Source organism: Zootoca vivipara, chromosome 6, assembly GCF_965207765.1.
Source record: "Zootoca vivipara chromosome 6, rZooViv2.hap1.1, whole genome shotgun sequence".
In the NCBI taxonomy this organism is placed as follows: domain Eukaryota; kingdom Metazoa; phylum Chordata; class Lepidosauria; order Squamata; family Lacertidae; genus Zootoca; species Zootoca vivipara.
The window spans coordinates 66,923,303-66,936,470 of record NC_142589.1 but is presented as its reverse complement, the minus strand read 5'-3'; the positions used below and the strand labels follow the sequence as shown (position 1 = coordinate 66,936,470).

Below are 13,168 nucleotides of genomic sequence, written 5' to 3'. Positions count from 1 at the left end.
ATGGTGCGCTTCGCAAGATGATTTTTTTTCGTCCCATAGGGTGCCTCGCAAGACGAATCCCCCCGTCTTGCGAGGCAGCCTATGGGAAACCGCACTTCAATGCGTTCCTATGGGAGCCGCTTCGCAAAATGAATTTTTCGCTATGCGAAGCGACTCGCGGGACGAATTAAATTCGTCTTGCAAGGCACGACTGTACAGTCGTACCTCGTGTTACGTTTGCTTCACGTTGTGGCTTTTCAGGTTACGAACGCGGCAAACCCAGAAGTGTTTACTTCTGGGTTCGCCGCACGCACATGCACAGAATCGATCTGCACGTTTCACGCATGTGCAGAAGCACTCTATCGCACGCACACAGTAGTGGCACTCTACTTACGGACTTTTCGGGGTGTGAACGCCACCCCGAAACGGATAGCGTTCATAAGTAGAGGTACCACTGTAGTCTAGTATTGTCTACTCTGCCTGGCAATAGTTCTCCGGGATCTCAGGCAGAGGTATTTCAAATCACCTGCTAACCAACTAATCTGATTTTTAAAGAGTCAAGGGCTTTCTTCCCTACTCAGTGATAATGGGTTTGCATTTGCTAAACTTTATTCTGTTATTCACTGATCCAAGAGTGTCCCAGGTTGCTATTAACTGTGAGTTGTTAGCCAAAAAGATTGCATGTACAAGATAAGGTAGTGATTTCCCTCCATTTCTTCCTTCAGCTTCATTTTCTGCCTTATTTATCACCCTTCTTATCTCAAGAGATTGTAAGACTTCAGGCATGCTTTTAATTTTTGGAAAGCACCTACATTTGAGGCAATTTATATTATTACTCATTCAGGCAAACTAGATTTTCACCAGGCAATAACAATCCCCTCTGTTGATAATTACCAGAGAAATAAAGGAACAAAATACTAATTATTTATCATGGCAGTGGGATGGTACACTGGCAAAGCCAATTAGGAAAATTGGCATGGCTGGCGCAGCCATTTTAACTTGCTAATCATGTGGTCTCTAGACCTGTTCACCTGGGACCTTTAAACTGATTTTTGTTGGTGCTTTTATTCCTGTTAGTTGCTGTTTTTTTGCTGCTGCCTTTATTTCCTCAGAAGCCACACATTCTGCACAAGCTGTAGGCCATATCATGGCTCTTGCATGGGACTGAATGATTGTGAATCTTCATAGGAGTTTGAGCACAGAAACACTGAAGTGTAACTCATTGAATTTAATCACATTTATACAGAAAGGCAGCATGCATGCAGAGGTACAGTGGTAGCAGAAACACACCACAGTGATTATACTGAAAATGGTCCCACCGTGACAGAACTACTGCCTTTAGACAAAGCAGAGTGAAGCCACGATAACCAGCAAATTAATTAGGAGCTCTTTGACTTGTCTGTGGCTTCAAAGTTAGCCACAAGTTAGCCTTGTCATTGAGGGATTCCACTGCTGATATTCACTGAAATCTAGGTTTTGAACTGTGTGTGTTTCAATGCCTTAGATGCCAGACATTGATGATGATCTTGGGCAGCAAGATTCCATGTAGTTGTAGGAGCAGCCAAAGAAATCCCTCTCTTTAGGTTGGTTCACATATGTCATGTTCCACATGATAATTGCAACATCAAATCATAGAATCATAGAGTTGGAAGAGACCACAAGGGCCATCCAGTCCAACCCCCTGCCAAGCAGGAAACACCATCAAAGCATTCTTGACATATGCCTGTCAAGCCTCTGCTTAAAGACCTCCAAAGAAGGAGACTCCACCAAATGGAGACCTCCACATGTGAACAAGCTATCCCAAATCCACCAGAAGTCAAAGATTTTGTATCACTTCAGACACATTGCTTCTTGATGGAATTACTCTGTATGTTCAGTTCCAAGTCAACCAGAAGCGTGAACCAGTCCTATGTACCTGTGCTGCATGAATACTACCGGTATGCACTTTTCACAAACTATTTGCAGGGAAGGGCTCCACTGCAATTACAGCATAATCAGGTATGCTAATAAAGAAGATGCAAACAGATATAGAATTATCAAATAGAAGCAGCTGCTCAGTGCAAAGCTCTTTAGGACTAAAAAGCTGATGTCCCTCCTTCAACTTGGATTGATGCAGGAGTAATAGCTCACTGGTAGGGTATTTGCTCTGACTGAATCCTTGGCATCTCTATTTAAAAGATTTCGGGGAAATGGATTAGGGAAGAGCGCTGCCTGAGACCTTGAGGCGAGAAAGACCAATGATCTGGCTCAATACATGACAGCTTCACATGTTCACATGGCCCATTAAAAGTTTATATTACCTTCTCTATATTCCTTCTCTTTTGTGGTCAGCAGAAAACTCACTAGCTGTTCTTCTAACAAAGGGGAACAGAAAAGAAAGTGGATCTGATTCATACCTTGGTACTGGGACGGAGGTTCTGAGAGGCGCCCATACTTGTGCTTTTTGCCATCTTTCCAGTCTATTGCTAAGACCAAAGAGAGAGAATAACCTCACAAAGAGCTTTTCCTTCATCAGCAAGAAATTATGCTCCATGCTGCCTACCGTTTCTTGGTCATCCGCAAGCAGATTTACCCTTCAATGTATAAGTGTCACTGTTTGGGCCAAAATTCCCTTCAAACAAATTATACTAAAAGTAAAATGAAACCAACTGCATGCTAACATATGAGATGTTTAAAATATTGAGTTTCAGAGGCCAACCTCAAATAAGGAGGTCTGCCCTTTTCCACAAAGGTCACAACAGTCAGCGGGAAAATTTATTTTTCTTAGTCTCCGCTTATTTGTTTGATCCGTGCCATCTGCAAAACACAGCAAAGACACTGCTGAGAACTGAAGAAAAAGCTCCATGCCCATGTCCAAATGGCCAAGTCACAATCCTTCTGATGTGACAGGATGCAAGCTGATGAAAACAGGATACCACTTTGCTGTATCTAGTTTGTAAGCCTACCCTCCTCCTCCCTGTGCAGCCTCTGGTAATTCACACAGAAATAGGGGAGTGGTGTGTCAGGGGGTGGGGAAAGAAGAGACTTAAGAGATTTGTGGGGTCCAGGAGACTTAAGTAATTTATCATGGGGGCCAACAACAAAATCACAAGCGAGGCCTTGATCAATCAATATAACCAACACAAACGTCTGAGCACTTGATGAAGATGCTGAAACATTAACAGAAGTGAGTCAAATAGCAAACTGGATTGCCAGGAGAGTTGTGGAAACTGACTGTCATCTAGAAACATGAAAAAGTGCTTGAAATGCGAGTAATGCTATTGCAAAATCAGGAGGGAATGTGGTGGTGGTGGTGGTGGTGGTGGAAATTGGAAAAACAGCTATTTCAACTGTATTCCTGATAAACAGTTGAGACACCTTAAAGACTACCACATTTATTATGATTTAGCACATATCCTCCAACCTTGTTCATCCAAAATATACAGTACCCATTAGTGAATAGCACTATCAAGTTATTTTCACCCCCCGCTTTTATATGAGCCTGAGGGCCACATTCTTTCATGTGCAACCTTCTGAGGGCCGCATACCAGTGGCGTTTGGGGTCAGATGCAATATTGAGCAGAGCAATGGATGGGACTTTTAGGGTTACATTCCAGCCAAACAAAAGCCAGAGATTTCTACACAAATACACACCCTTCCATCCTTCTTCCAGGCAAGCAAGAGGAGTTATCACAACTCAAAGACACATTCCAACCAGCAAAGGCATTCAAGGAGGGTGTGACCTGTGGGAGGGTGTGCGGCCTGGGAAAAGTCCCAAGGGCCAAACAGAGACAGGCCTAGAAACTGCAATGGGTCCCTGGGTTAAGGTTCCTCACTCCTGCACTAAGCAGCAAATGAGGGCCAAAGTGGAAGCAATATTTGTCATATGATATTCCCTTGTGAAGCTGATTTTTCTTCAACAAGCAGTGGGGGGCAGGGGCGGCGGTCAGGTGGGACAAACCCCACCAGGTCTGCTATTGGCACCAATGGATGTTTTCCTCCCACTATAAACAGCAGGTATAGTGGGGAAGGCAATTCCTATCAGCACCATGTCAGGGACAATAACTTAGCCCCTCTTCCTATGCCATGTTCCCAAACCAGCTCACTCTCTAACCACACTAACTGTTTTTTAAAGAAATAAAAGTCAACCTGGGAGACCAGGGTTTGAATCCCCACTCAGCCATGAAGCTCAATGGGTGACCTTGGGCTAGTCACCATCTCTTAGCCTAACCTACCTCACAAAGTTGTTGTGAGGATGAAATGGTGTCCAGGAGAACTATGTACATCACATTGAGATCTTTGGAAGATAAAGGTGGTATATGAATGTAATAAATATATAAATAAACCGCATTATGGCAAACAACCTTTGTTTTGGCCCAAAGGGTTGTGGGGAGAAGTTCCTTTTCTAAAGTAACAAGAAATAATTCAAAAGTGATTCTGATATTTATATGGTAGAAATGTAAGTTTTGCAAATGAAGTTGTGAGGCCAGGGGCCATAATTATTAAAAATGCATATAAATAAATCTTTACATATACATGCCTTAATGATGCTTGTTGTTCCATCTCCTCACTCCTAAGTCAATAGGACTTACTTCAAAGTAAACACAAATAGGATTGCTAAGACAGTGGAATCTAATTTTTCATCAAATTTTTATGTAGACAAAGCTTTGTTAGGATCCAATAGATGAAAAAAGGAGAAAAACAGGGAGCTAAAGAAACTCAGGAAGTGTATGACAGCTACTGCTAAAATAATTCCATTAGAGAAAACAAACACACCTTCAACTGCTTTCAAGAAAGCCAATTGCACTGACAGGGAACTGCCTGGCTAAAAGCACAGGCACTGCTTTTGAAGCATATTGCATAATATTCATAACCAGAGGTCACAATGGTAGCAGTGGCTGGAGGATTCAGATTCCATGAAGAAAATAATCAGCTGAACAGAAGGCTGAAATCAAAGACCAGACAACCACGCTGCAGACTAATCAACCAGCATCACTATTATCAAGTTCTCCAGCTGCCTCTCAGCATGCTCACATGGGCTTGTTTTCCTCCATTTACTTTCACACTATTAAAAGACAAGTGGTGCTAGAGAGGGACTAACCTCTGTAAGATGAACAACTAGAGGTGCAAAAACAATCTGAAAGAAGTGGGGTAGTGGAGAAAGAAGGAGTAGCAGCACTGTAAATCAGACAAGGAATTTCTTGGAACAACCCTTGCACTTTGTATGGCATATGTGAATAGACAGAACCAGATACTACGTTCTTAGCTGGATTTCTTTCCTTCTCTCCTTTATGTCAAAATTGCTAGTCAACTGCTCAGAGTCAGGGAGAAAAAGGCTAATTCGGCTGCAAAGAAAAATCTGCCTTAAATGCATATGCCACAGACACAATAACAATTTGCCTTGCAGTCGGAGAAAATATTATAGTCACTAGAGAAAAGTGCCATGAGGTAGGCTGGTTGTTGGTTTCATGCCTCATTAAAGGGAAGGATGCATCTGCCAACACAGCACCGGCTTGCACCATGCTGGGAGAATAAGCAGATGGTGCCAAAGCAGCAACACAGGCTCAGAAAAGCTTCCTTCAGCTGGCCTAGCTGTAAACAGAATGGCAAGCTAGGCTCCCTTAAAAAGTAATTATGGGCAGAAAGTTCATTTGTGTGTGCAGAAAAGTGGAGTCTATGCTGATGGAAGCCAAAACACTGCCTACCACTAAGCAACATAGTCAAACTAAGTGCAGTATCAGCTACAACTACATTGCAACATCAGTGGCCAAGGCAGCATACAAAATAAAACTTACATAGAAGGCAGACCTCTGCCCAACTTAAGCTTGACCAAGCCATCACTTCCTTAGATATACACCAGCGTGCAGTACAATCCAAACCCTCCTGATGTTGAATGGGGTAGATGAGGATACTGCATAGTCTCTCCTCTGTTAAGTCTCCACTGGAGAGGAGGAGTGACACTGGGGGTGGTGGTGCTGCAGAGGGAGCTCAGCCACAGTGCAGATCCAACTTGCCCACTCAGATGGCAAGCTACTGCCAGGTATTCTCCTGCAAGAGGCAGCCAGCAGAAAGGGAGTATTTAAAGGTGGGGTGCCAACAGCTGTGGATGAGAAAATCAGAAAGTAGTGCCCCCACCTTCCACCCATGCCAAAGATACACTAGTTAATCCCCTGCTCTGCCCCACAATCAGGATTAAAATAATTAATTAAGTGCTTCTGAGGTCTATGGGAGTATGTTTACAAAAAGTCTTTTGTAATGATGATGTCAGTCCTCTCCAGGGAGTCCAAGTTGTCCCGAGACGCTTTTTTACTCAAATCACACTCACCTACCGCTGCCATCACTAATGTGGTCACTTGATACGCACAAGGGTGGAGTTAAATCCTGTGCTAGCAGGGTGTCCCTGTTCCCAGCACTGTGCAGCCAATCTGAGCAGATTATAAACCAGCTCCTTAGCTGATGAGCAGGGGTTAAATCCTGTTCACTTTTGCAGGATTCCATGCAAATCCCTACCTGATTCTGGAAGGGGTTGGCATTGCAATCCCCTACTAAAAGTTTTCCCTCATTGTTTTCGCAAAGGTTTCCATGCAAACTTGCATGGAATCCCATGCTGCTAAAATGATGGGAACACTCACCCTTTAGTGGGAGATTCTGAGGCCCCCCTTATCTGATTCAGTTCAGGAATAGGTGTGCATCAGAATCTCCTGCTGAAATTGAGACTTTTTCTATCATTGTTTTAGCAGGGGATTCCATTCAACCCCTGGGTAAGATGAGGGAAGAAATCCTTCCCTTTAGTAGCACTTTGAAGTCCCAGCTACAAGTACCTTATGCATGATGTCAGGGTGCTGAGAAGTGGGAGGCCCTACCCACTTGCCAAATTTGGTCCACCAGGGTGATCTGAGAAGGATTTGGCCCGGGCAGCTAAAAAGATTCCGCACTCATGCTATACACACCTCAATCTTGGAAGGGGCTGTATGCTGCATGCATACTACTTGCCCACTGAGAACTGCTCCATTTGCAGCTCAAAAGAACTATTCAGATAATGAAAATGAAAAGTGCAAAAAGTTTGGTAAGAATCCAAGGTAACATTTCTCCTTCAGCTGCATATAAATCAAGTCTCGGTGTAATGTTAATTCTTTGTACATGCATCCCCAGCTCCTAATGTCAGATTACCAAACTGTGTCATACTTGTTTATCATCATGTACAAAAGTTTGGTTTTGAAGATATCTGAACGCATCTGAAGAAAAACAACTTTTCACACTGGGATGACAAAGATGGTTGAGAGGTTGAGCTAACAACTGAATGAAATGTTCCATTATAAATGTAGAAATAAGGCTTTCGGCAATGAGATCTGCTCAGCCTATGCAGTTAATATTCTTTGGGAAGATAGACATTTGTTACATATCCCATGTTTGAAGGGTCTTTCACAATAAAGTTGAAAATCCCATGGAGATTTACTTCAGAGTGGCCCCACTGCACTGAGACACACACATCCATTCATCATGCATAATGAATCACGGTGTAATAGATTCTGTCTGGTCTGAAGCAGCCCTGAACACACTCACAAAAGAAAGAAAAAGGATGAATTTATGTATAGATCTGTTGGTGTGAAAGAAGAAAACAAAATGGGATATGCATGTCTGTTAATTTTATCTCTCCACAGAAATCTGAGGTAGTTTTATGGACCCAGTTTCCAAATGTTGTCCATAATTTTGCTTGTCCAGATGGTTCAAAAGGCATCTATAGCTTTCATCTCTGGCCCCATTAATATATTTAAGGATATATCAATAAACCAGCTACATGGGCTTTCCTTCTTTGAGGATTACTGCTTACCTTTCTGAGGGCTTGGTTTCCGCATTATATTGCCTCTTACAGGTCCTCACCCTGGAACTGGCTCCGCTTTTCTAATTTGAATTTATCTGGGGTGGGGGGGGGAGAGAGATAGAGAGAGGGAGGGAGAGGGAGGGAGAGAGATATGAAATATTACAGCCTCTTAGGAACTTCATGACTTTTTAGCAACCAATATACAGCTCCATGATTTCCTAAATTAACCTGATTCTGATCCATTATAGTCTGTTTTTGGGCCTGGTTTTGGAACAGAAAGTACAAAGGTTATCCTAATGGATGATCTGTGCCTAGAGATGGATAGAGAACTGCTACTCTATTATACTTCAAGATCTTTTGATACCATCAGCCATGGTACCCTTCTGGGTTTGATGGGAACACACAATACCACTCATCATTGGTTCCATTCCTATCTGGACAGATGGATCTAGAAAGTGGAGACTGCTGATAGCTGTTTTACCCCAGGTCCTTTAGCCTGTGGGAAACCACAAGACTCCTTTTAGTCGGAAGAGTGTGATGGCATGATTATGTTTTCTAACCAACTCATATCTCAAAAATATTGTGGCCAACTTAAAAATAATTTATTAAAATAATTAAAATAAATAATAAATAATTATTGTAATATACTCCCTCATTTTCTAAGGGTTGAGTTCATTGCAATAATGCTTTCAAGTTATGAGTGCCAGAAATGCAGCTTTGCAACAAAAAGTTGAGATCTGCATGATTTCCAGTGAGACTTCAAGGTGTGTAATAAAAATAAACTGACAACTCTATGAAACAGCCAAGGGAGCAACTCACTAATGAAATGCTGACGGTTTACTTCAACAACTGCTTTCACCACAAACATCAAACTTTAAGTGTACAGGTAAAATTGTAGCATAAAAAATTCAGAAGAACATCCTATGTCTGCTTTTTTATATTTGATCCCGAGTAAGGTTTTGCTCTTGGCCTTTGTTTAAGAAGCAAACAGACCTGATAGTTGCAATACTTAGGGGGGGGGGATAAATAAAGCTCGCACAATTATAGTCACCAGCCATTTGGGTTTTATTACACAAAATATTTTTGTGCCCACTCAGTTGATCTTTGTTAGAGATATTTACAACCTACTGCTGTGCTTATTTATTCAGAAATAAAAGTCATGTTAAGTCCTAGAGGACTTACTCCCATCCCAGGCAAGTTCCTAGTGTGGAACCGTCGATTTTTTACAATTAAAATGAACAGAATGTTAACTAATTGTAAAGTTATCTTGTACTAAATTAAAATTAATTGTGGCAGGAGAACAGTTGTTTTCCCCCAGCAAGAGATGAAAATGATTTGCAAGAGGGCTTGCAATTTAAACATGTGCAATCATTTTACTTTTGTGCTGTTTGAAAAACCTGCTTTGCAAGAGGTAACCATGAGATAACTATAGTGTGCATATAATATAGAAAGTGTTACCACTCTCAAAAACTACTCCTGATTCTAGCCTTTGGCCAAAACACCCCTGCCCCACCTCACCTTCCTCAAGTGTTCTTACAGTTTTTCCAAAAAATAAGCAGAATGTGTACATAGAGACCAAGTCCCATAGTAAACATTCCTCTATATTGCAGGGAACCCATCTTTACTGCAGGGAATATTTACCTTCCAGTAAGCTCTTCAGAGCTGAAAAACATCCATGCACATGGAGCCTACTTTTTGGCTACTGGCCTCCTCTTAAAAGAGCAAAACAGCAGGGGATACTGGAAGGGCAGAACAGGGCAAAGAGCTTCTGGCAGTCAGCCCAGAAAGGATCTGAGCTAACAGGAATGCCAGGAGGCAGTGACCAGGGAGCATAAGTTCCCTGTCTACTGAGAAGTCACCTGCCTGCATGTTCTCCAAGCTGGAGTCAAGCCTGCTAAGCAGGAGATGGCAGGAGATAGGCCTGCTAAGCTACTGCAAAGAGGGGAGACATTTCTGAATATACAGGCAAAAGGAGGATCCTAGACCTGTAAGGCAGCTGAAGATGATTACAAGGCATATGAAGGAAGTTCTTGGCTAGTCTCTAAAAGTCTTATCTTTAATGTCACAAAATATACTGTGACAGACCAAGCATAAATCATAGGACTAAGAAGCTTCTAAGAGAACTCGTTTCCTACGTCAGCAATTGGTATGTGTACTCACAGGATCAACTCTTTAACCCCCACTTCCCCCAACATTTATTTACATCCTTCTAAACACTGAAGGCATCATTAACACTTTGGGGGAAATGCTACACTATGCTCTCAGCATGTTCAACAGGAGAGCAGCAAACATTCCCAGCAATTTATAAACTGGAGTAGTTCCTCAGATAGTAGTTCCTCAGATTATCACAAAGGAGTGGGAGTCTCTTGTTGTATCTGGCACAGTGTCAGATGTTCCAACCGTAGAGCAGACTGTATTTTTGAATGGGAGAAGAGCTAACAGGCACATATACTTGCACGGTTACATTGACATGCCAGAAAAACCACAGCATGAAAGGATTCTGGATTGCTTTGCTGCTGTAGATGCAAGAGCAAACTAGAGCAGGAGCCAACATTTTGGGTGAATGTAGAAGTGCCAACTTTAGCAAAGTAGAAGGAGTAACCTCAGAGGGTTTGTGTGAATTTATTACGGTATTCTGATGTCTAACAGGCACCATGATCACTGACCATTTTCAGTAATACTGTTGAAATAATTAAGAGAGTTAAAAGTCACTAAGTTCTAAAGTTGATATACTGCCTCTCCTGCATATACTGTTGCACAGTTATAAATATCCTGTGAGAACAGGTCTTACAACTTTGCCCTGTTCTGAGATGAAGAAAAGTGTTTCCCCATGTTCCCTTATCAAACAAGAACAATAAAATGACAATTGTGGAAATTCTCACTCTGATTATGGAGATCATGGAGCCATTTTTCAACAATTGTTCTCAATGCAGGTTACAAATAAAGAAAAACAAGGAACTATTAAAATTACAGAAATAGTAGTGGGGCATTATAAAAGTTGCAGATGAAAAACAGAGAGGTGACGCTGAAACAACACTGTAGTTATAAAAGGCTTGCAAAAAGAGAAAGATCTTGGCAACTTGTTTTAAAAGGGCCAATCTCCTGAATCTGTTATGCTGAATTTAGCAACTGATTTCATAGTTTGAGGCTACCAGTGAAAACAATTTTTCAGTGCCAGCCACAACACTAATAGATTTTGAGAATGCCAATAGGTTTTCCCTCCTAGAACTCAAAGAGGTGGAACATAAGGAAGAATCGTACCGCCCAAAGCACTAAGCACCTTTGCAGAGTCCACCATAAGGATATATACAAACCAGAAAGGTGGCTATATACAAACCAGAAAGGTGGCCTTCACCAGCATCTCAAATGGCTGATCTTGAAAGAGGAAACACATCCACTTCCTATGATACAAAAAGACAAAAAAAATTGATGGTCAAACACACCATTACAACAGCCTTGCTTTTAAAAACTCAATCTAACACAGTATTCCTTTCAGCTTCCCTTTCTGGGTAAGAGTGGGAAGCTTGTGGTATGGGTTCCATAAGTGGCATAGGCACTGTAAGTGGCCATGGGATAAAATGTCTTTCTCTCACACACATCCACTCTCTCTGGTGGTGCTATATTGCTCTAGTCAGCAGATCAGAGGCAAAACTACCTCTAAGGCACAAGTGGCAGCACACTGTAAAGTGTCACATTTACATTTTTTGAACTTTGTTTGTGAACAGGGCCAAAATAGATGCACCATGCAACATTTATTGTTTGCCCTTGTGTGTCCTTTTGCTACAGGAAACAAGCCAACAGCCAGTTCGGGGAAGCTAAGTTGAATCAGGACTGTGGCAAGAGAAGAGGGTTTTTTTAAAGGTTTATTTATTTTTAGAATTGCACCTTCACACCTGCTCTCATTGGTACCAATGTAAGCTTTCCTCCCATTGTGGATAGCAGGCACAGGAGGTGGGTTGGTGATGGAATTCCAACCAGGATTTCAACTGGGGCCAACCCCCTCCATTTGCCCAATCTGGTTACTACCCACTTGAACCTATTGCCAATCAATTTCACTGGGCGACTGACTACCAATTCTCCTGTTATGAGCAAGGAACAAAAAGATCTCTCTATGCACTTCTTCCACACCATGTATACTGTAATGGTATACAGTACTTGCAAGAAAATATGAAGACAAAGTTTCATTTTACAAGAAGCATATTTCAATTGCACTTTCCAATGGAAGCTTCCTTCAAAGAGCTCCTCCATACTTCTGTTTGCCGCATCACTTTCTGCTTTGCGCCACTAAGCTGAAACAAATGGCAAGCTCTCATGCAGGCTCTGGAGGCTCTTGTGAGATCTTGTGGGGCTGTCCAATATCTTGCAAGAGCCTCCCAGAGCCCGATAAGTAAGTTTGAGAATTTTAAAAGCTCTTCAGTTTTTAAGCTATCCACCTTGGATGCATTTTCAGCTGGCCAGTTGCCAAGCATATAAAGCTGCAATCGCGCAAGTTAAATGTGTGCAAGATGTGAGTCAACTGTATTTTAAAATCAACGCCTCTAGGCATAAATCAACTTTCTTGCCATAAGTAAACTTGGTCAGTTTCCAAGTATTGCGGATAGAGGGGTAACATTTCCATATTCTAGAACAGCTTAAGCCCAAACACTTTTCTTCAGAAAAATTACCCAGAGCTAAAACCACAGCTTTTCTTTGAAACCTCCATGGGATGACAATTTCACAATTATTCTAGAGTTGACACACCTTTAAGTAGCTTTTGCTAATGCTTATCTTAAACTGGTCTTCATTTAAAACTATTTCTTATAGTACTGTATCTGGCAAACTAGAAGAACAATTTTCCTTCCTCTTTCTTAGTGGACGGTTGCACATTTTTATTTATTTATTACCCCACCTTTCTTCTACATATAACTCAATGCAGCATATATAAGGTTCCCAGGCAGTCTCCCTTCCAGGCACTGCCTAGACCCAGACCTGCATAGCTTCACAAGGCAGCTGCATCATATGCCTCCGGGAAGAGTGTACATTTATTCTTACAAAAAGGCATCTAGAATTTGGAAGGGGGGAACAGTGGAGGGGGGGCAGTTTTAAGTGGCAAAATTACCAGCAGGGAAAGGGTGATTATTCTCCAGACAAAATTGCTGACGCTTGAGGATGCTTTTTAGTTAGCTTTAAAAAAATTTTTTAAAAAAATGGGGCATTGGAACATACATATGTTACATTTCTACTCTGTGCCAAATGTTTCCCAAAACACAATCTTTACTATGTCACATATTGGCTGCTGTGCATCTGTACATCAAAAGATGATTCAGTAGTATGTTGCATATCCTAGCATTTCAGTTATAATCTACTGAACAACACAATATATTTGCCTTGTTTGCAGGTAATGCTGAG

At 41.7% G+C, this 13,168-nt stretch overlaps 1 protein-coding gene across 6 annotated transcripts in view; it reads right to left on the bottom strand.

Moving 5' to 3' along the window:
- The window catches only part of SCMH1 (Scm polycomb group protein homolog 1), a 46,853-nt gene that overhangs the window by 30,543 nt on the left and 3,142 nt on the right, over window positions 1–13,168 (bottom strand). For 3 of the 6 annotated variants that reach the window (XM_035117260.3, XM_035117264.3, XM_088672496.1), the window contains exons 2-4: window positions 11,118–11,181; window positions 7,790–7,875; window positions 2,376–2,444 (exon numbers count right to left, since the gene is read on the bottom strand). In XM_035117260.3, coding sequence (XP_034973151.1) covers window positions 2,376–2,444; window positions 7,790–7,814 — 94 coding nt within the window. In that variant the 5' untranslated portion in view covers window positions 7,815–7,875; window positions 11,118–11,181. The remainder of the gene's footprint in view (window positions 1–2,375; window positions 2,445–7,789; window positions 7,876–11,117; window positions 11,182–13,168) is intronic. The other 3 variants (XM_088672494.1, XM_035117263.3, XM_088672495.1) reach the window with 1 other exon arrangement.